The following is a 6,900-nucleotide window of genomic DNA, read 5'->3' on the forward strand; positions in this document are numbered from 1 at the left end:
GATAACCCCATGAGATATCTATAAATCTATCTATCTAGACAGCCACACTTGATCTCTCTAGATAGTCACACTTGACCCCTCTAGGTAGCCACACATGACGTCTCTAGATAACCACATATGGTATCTCTAGATAGCCATACATAATCCCTCTAAAACATCCACACTTGATCTTTCTCTACACAATTAAACTGGACTCTTGACGTGGGCCAGACATAGGATATCCCTTGATGCAGGGTTACATACTTTCGTTTGATTCCTCAACTTGTGGAAGGACGCTAGGACTCTCACCACCTTTCCAGTTGGAGATGGACTTGAGATCCCACTCATCATCCACTGGCAACATAGGGGTGGGGGAAACATTGGTCACAAACGTATAAAATGTGACACAAAAAAATAGCTGTCCATCTGGTGGTGTTTTATAACCACGGTGGACTTACCTATACGAACAAGGTGATAACACACTGCCATACCTCAAGAGAGGCTCCCTTATGGTCTGGCTCATTGCAGTTTATACACTGGTCGTGAATGCTGTTGCACTGGAGAGTCGTATAGTATTAGTGATCACTAAGTTATTTACAGAACTTCATTGTAATGTATAGTAAGTTTAAAACTGTAGAATTACGACGGCAGAGTAGGTTTGCGACATCCTGTACGTCAGCAACACCCAGGACCTGTCCGAGCCGGTGCGAGAGGGACGTAAGCGGCAGCCACGCCCGTGTTTTTGTGTCTTAAACTTGACACTGGGCGTGGGATGCGAACCAGAAGGGCGTACAGGTGGGGCGTTGTCTAATGGGCGAGGCCGTCGGGTGGCCGGCAGGGATGGGGGCCGACCTTGGGGTCTGCTCTACACCTCCGTCTCATCCCTGAACACACACCTCTGATCGTACGGGACCTCGGGAGTGTACGAGGGAGACGAGTATAGCAGAGAGAGAGAGAGAGAGAGAGAGAGAGAGAGAGAGAGAGAGAGAGAGAGAGAGAGAGAGAGAGAGAGAGAGAGAGAGAGAGAGCTGTGATGGCTACACGTGTTTTATAAATGAAAACAAAAACTAATTTTTCCCACGAAGTGTTTATCGTCCCTTAAGGCGAGATCGGAATTATCATTTTGCTCCACAATCGTGCAAGGTTCACTTAGGTTAGCTGGGTGGGATTACGTAAGCTAGGTTTAGGTAGACTAGCCAAGGTTGGGTTTTGTTACGTTACGGAAGAATGTTCCGGTCTCGCTATTGCTGCTTTTCACCAGCTAGTGCACTGTAGAGCGCACGGAACGATAGTAATTGGTAATATCTTGAAAAACTGTAAGAACCGAGCTATGAGATGCAATGATGACATCAAGACACCAGGGTTTAGTGAGGTGGAATGATGACGTCAGGGCACCAGGGTGTAGTAACACAGCTGTGAGGTGGAATGATGACGTCAAGACACCAAGTGTAGTAACGTAGCAGTAATGATGACTTAATGGAAGACTGCTCAGATAATGGACGTAAATCATAATTTACTGAACAAGGAAAAATATTTCTTGAAATATGATGATCGTCTGCTTACTTCAGTTGCTGAAATTTCCACAAGGAAAATGTTTTATTATGCAATTCGAGAAGACATTCTAAAAGGAGTTTTCGTATTTAGCAAAAGTAACCTAGGAGGAAGGGAACATTAACTAATTTCGTTTATGTTTTCATTAAAACAAAGGGTAATTGGTTCTTAATCAGCACACACACACACACACACACACACACACACACACACACACACACACACATACACACACACACACACACACGCACACACAGACACAGACACAGACACAGACACACACACACACACACACACACACACACACACACACACACACACAAACACACACACACGAGAAAAAAGCGGTCGTATCGATTTTAGATTCACGTTTAAACACCTGGAAATTCAAATGTTTACAGTGACGATCAAATGTTTCTGCCCATATTTGTACGTCACGAAGCATCTGCATGACTTGTATATAATCCAGCAAAGGTACTATTCTTTTTAAGATGCCTCCACATAGGCTTGCCCAGGAGTAAGCAAGGAGTCGGCGATATATTCTCGGATGCATCAGAATAACCACAAGCGATAAACATATGGAGATTTTCAATTACTTTGCTGCCGCACAATGAGCCAAAATCTTGTCTCTCATTACCCCTTTCTCTCTCTCTCTCTCTCTCTCTCTCTCTCTCTCTCTCTCTCTCTCTCTCTCTCTCTCTCTCTCTCTCTCTCTCTCTCTCTCTCTAAACACGTTGTTGTATAAGTACGTGCTTATTTGAGAGTCCGAAACATGACACGAGACATGAGCAATCACTCCTAAAAACTACTACACGTTGGCGGACGCAAAAGTAACACGTCCTGTTTAAGACCATGACTATCAACCAGTAAGGTCGTCAACCTGGCTGGATACAGTCCCTCACACTAAACGTAAAAAGTACCGTTTTTTTTTTCCTCTCGAAAATAAACTTGAACTCGCTCTTACGTCATCCTATGGACTGATCTTAAGCTGCGTTTTTTTTTTTTTCGTGTAAGAAATTAAAAACTCATGATGCTTAAAAAAAAGTAATGCCTCTTGGTGTGTTGAAACACTGATCGTCTCATTTGACAAGGGTACATTATTCGTCACTTTTCATCACTCGTGCTAACCTATTGCAAAGCAATCGTTAACCACATGATTTGGATTGCTTTCGGGTGACTTTTTGGACATACGGTTGGAATTACTCGAAAGTGAAAAAGAGATATCATACAAAGACGAGAGAGATCCTAAAGGCCTGGGCCAGAAAGATGGTTCATCTATAGGCTAACCTGGCCCCCGTATTTACCCATACACCTGAGACACTTCTATAGATCCATGTAGCAATAGTGTCTTAAAGGTTCTCACAGAACAATGGATTGGTACCGTATCAGAGTGTATCAAGTCATTCAAGAGAAATGAAACTGCAAACTACGAAAGACTTTCCCAAATGAAGAAACTATTTCTTTCAAAGACCCAGAGTATTCTTATTTAGAGCAAGATGTTTATAGAATTATAATCAGGGGGAAAGAGATATTCCGCTGTGTTTCGAACAGTGATTCAAACATAATATTTACACAACACAGAAGTGTTCAAGTATTTTCAAATTGTTCGTAACTGTATGACTAGAAATACAGAGATTCATGTCGATTTCATGTCGAATAGAAGTGTGCACTGGAGAGGAAAGTCACTGTGTTCCACGTTGAAAAATTGGACATGACAAATCAGTTGTAGAAGCACAGTCTGTTGAGGACTTGATGCAATATGAATATTAGACGAAGGGTTTCTCCTGTCTTATTTTTAGCATTGTAGATAAAGCTTATATTTTTCTGCAAGCCAATGAACAATATATATGCCCAGTAAAAGAAAAAATCACTTGATAATAGAAAACAATAAAAACAATAGATATTTACCACCTGAGTGTGTGCTCGACTGATTGACACTATCTCGCTTGAATACGAGTCTACTTTGATATTTTGTTTTCCACAACCTTCGCTAGATCAATAACCTGTCTCATATACACACCGGCTCCCCGTCACCTGCCACCACCCCTAAAAAAAAGAAAAAAAATAAGAATCACTGATTCTTCAGCTTCTAAACCCGTCCAGCTGCCAAGTTTCACTTCTTTCGTCCAGGCAGCTTTATGTATATATATATATATATATATATATATATATATATATATATATATATATATATATATATATATATATATATATATATATATACTTTTTTCTACCACATCCAAACATGAGTTGCTAGCATTCAGCACACAAGCATACAGTCTTTCTACATCTCACACATAATTCTTGACAACACGTAACTCAAGAGACTCGTTTTTCGTGTACATATATCTATCTAACTATCTATTTATCTACCTATATGTGTGTGTGTGTGTAAATATATATATATATATATATATATATATATATATATATATATATATATATATATATATATATATATATATATATATATATATATATATATATATATATATATATATTGGAAAGGATCACAATTTTGCGCTTGATCAAGATATTCCTATGAGTCCACGGGGAAAATGAAACTCATGTTTACCAAATGGCGTCCTAGCTTCGTCTCCTCGATGTATATCAACTGACTGTTATACTTCTCACTTGTGTCTCTCCTGATGATGTGATTATTACACGAAAGTGCACTTGGGAACTTTTCGTGTTTCATTTTCCCCGTGGACTCATAAGAATATATATATATATATATATATATATATATATATATATATATATATATATATATAATATTAGTCTGTTTCCTGGCGCTTCCTAGCTGACGCAGGGGGCAGCGATAAAGTGTGGGGGAAGAGAATGTATTTGTTATCATCATTTTCTATTATTTCGTGCATTTGTGCTGTTTCCTGTCGGTGTAGTATTCAAGGTCTGGTGCTGTCACTTGCCTGAACCTGGGCATGTGATGCGGCTGGGGGAAACCATGGAGTGGTCTGTAGGGCCTGTTTGTGGATGTGTAGTTGTGCATTCCGCATGACAGCTAAAGCATGGTTGTGAACGAGAGCGGCTTTTCTTCGTTTGTTTCTGGCGCTAACGCGGAAAACGGCGAACAAGTATGATATATGTATATATATATATATATATATATATATATATATATATATATATATATATATATATATATATATATATATAAAGCACATAATCTTACTAAACAGTGTATTGACCCAGAACTAATACTTGAGGAAAATCAGTATATGTTCTCTAAATGAATATATTTCTAAATTGTATATCACGAATTATTGCTTAATAGATAGTGGATACCCATTAACTGCAACGCCATGTACTAATACACTTTACCTCTTAAAAGAAGACTAAATCATTGTTCATAGGGAGCACAGACAACAGACGATATTGGGTGGATTATAACTAAGTGGACAGCAGGAAACAGTTACCGAAGGAAGACATACGGGCATTTGTGGTCTTGATTAACGTAAGACAGAAACGTCAGCGGCACTATTGGTGTGTTAGAGAACAGAGCGAAGTGCAGTTAGAAACATGATACAAATTTCTTGATAAGAACTACGATGAACGGAAGAGTGTTTACCTCCATATGCAAACTGATATGTAATGAAGATTGTTTCCGTAAGTGATTTGTGTATCATGTTTGCCGTTGTATTTAGGAAGACACAGAAGTTGATAACCGACGAAAAGAAAATGGAAAGATGTCTCATCTAGCAACCCCGAGTTGTCAGGTAAGGATCCTTAAGAAGATCCTCTCCCTCTCTCTCGCTCTCTCTCTCTCCCCCTCACTGCACCCAACCCCACATCACCTCCTACACGGGCGTGCCGGCGCCCCACCCTCCCGTGACGTCACGACCCCGCCACTACATAAGGGGCAGCCGGCCACTGCTCATCATCACAAGCTTTGTGCATCGTCTGTACTGAACCACACAACCCGCCAACATGAAGACTGTGAGTAGCTTCTGCCTTGTTCCTTCTCTGTTCACAAGTGAAAGTGACTTTTTTCAATTCTCGTGGTTACTTAACACAGGAACTTTACCGCAGCATCACAGTTCATGACCTGTTATATAACGTAATCACCAGTGAGCTGATGGTTCATCACTCACGTCTTAACAGTAGGTAGCCTGAGGTGGCCAGTGTAAGTATAGTAGTTAAGAGTATCCTGTGTGTCCAACAGCTGATGATTCTGTGCGCCGTGGCCGCTTGCGCCTCTGCCCAGCTGGTCTACCGCGCCCCATCCCACGACTCCGCTATCATCCAGAGCCACCGCCTGGGTGGTAACTTCGCCTACTCCACCAACGAGGCCCACGCCTACGCCGTGCAGACCCCCGTAATCGGCCACCGCACCGTTCCCGTTGGTGTCTCCTACCACCCCGGCGCTCCCATCGTCAAGACCTCCACCGATGTCATCACCCAGCAGATCCCTCAGTACGGTCTCGGCTACGGTGCCGTCCCCTACGCCGGTGCCTACGGTGCTCTCCCCTACGCTGGCGCCTACGCCGGTGCCTACGGTGCCTACCCCTACCCCTACAGTTTTGGCGCTCCCCTTGTTGCTGCCGAACCCGCTGCTGCTGAGCCCGCCGCTGCTGAGCCCGCCGCTGCTGAGCCCGCCGCTGCTGAACCCGTTGTCGAAACTGCCTAAGCGCTTAACCCTCTTACCCTACCAGTGTATGAAGACCGTTGTCTCTCCTTCCTACTCGAGTTCTTCCCTCCCTTTCTCTCCCCCTCAACAACTGGTCATGGCGTAGGCGCGTGTTGGCGTGGGCGCGCCCCCGCGTGGCGTGTGGCGACAGAGCCCTCACGGGTTGGTCGTCGCACCTTGTACAGTTCCGGTGTACAGACTTGTGTCATAATTTGTATAGAAATACTCAATAAAGCAACTTAAGTTGACTGGTAATACTTTTCAACCCTCTGCTGGATTTTTGGTGGATTATCTTTGGTTAGAGGTGTTTTATGTCCACGTCACATCGGGGAAGAGCATTGCTGAATAAAATTGTTTACAAAGTTTTCTTTGGAGGCTTCCATTACATACTGATATGTATCAAGAAGTTTAAGAATTACCGAGATTTGCTTTTCATATATGGATGCAGCCTTAAAAATCATGAATGAATTTTCTATGTAGTTTTGATGAAATGGAGGTATAGAGGCTACAGTGGTTTCTTCCTTCGCACTTCGGTATCATGTCGTCAATGAATAAGTAATCAGAACCTATTTGATAACTTTTGTCTGACTTTTGTCTACACGTATACTGGAAAATGCTTCAGCGTATCCAAGGATAGCAACCTTGTGGAAAAGACTATCATAATATCTGTAGATAATCACTGTATGGATAGATCTGCTTTTACCTTCACTATGTACTGTTTG

At 42.0% G+C, this 6,900-nt stretch overlaps 1 protein-coding gene across 1 annotated transcript; it reads left to right on the forward strand.

The window, feature by feature from the left end:
- Positions 1 to 5,346: 5,346 nt before the first annotated feature.
- LOC139755259 (uncharacterized) lies at positions 5,347 to 6,426 on the forward strand. The gene is made up of 2 exons (XM_071673380.1): positions 5,347 to 5,487; positions 5,714 to 6,426. The coding sequence occupies exons 1-2, from the start codon at positions 5,479 to 5,481 to the stop codon at positions 6,176 to 6,178; spliced, it is 474 nt and encodes a 157-aa protein (XP_071529481.1). The 5' UTR covers positions 5,347 to 5,478; the 3' UTR covers positions 6,179 to 6,426.
- Positions 6,427 to 6,900: the final 474 nt, after the last annotated feature.

This window comes from Panulirus ornatus, chromosome 19 (genome assembly GCF_036320965.1).
Source record: "Panulirus ornatus isolate Po-2019 chromosome 19, ASM3632096v1, whole genome shotgun sequence".
In the NCBI taxonomy this organism is placed as follows: Eukaryota; Metazoa; Arthropoda; class Malacostraca; order Decapoda; family Palinuridae; genus Panulirus; species Panulirus ornatus.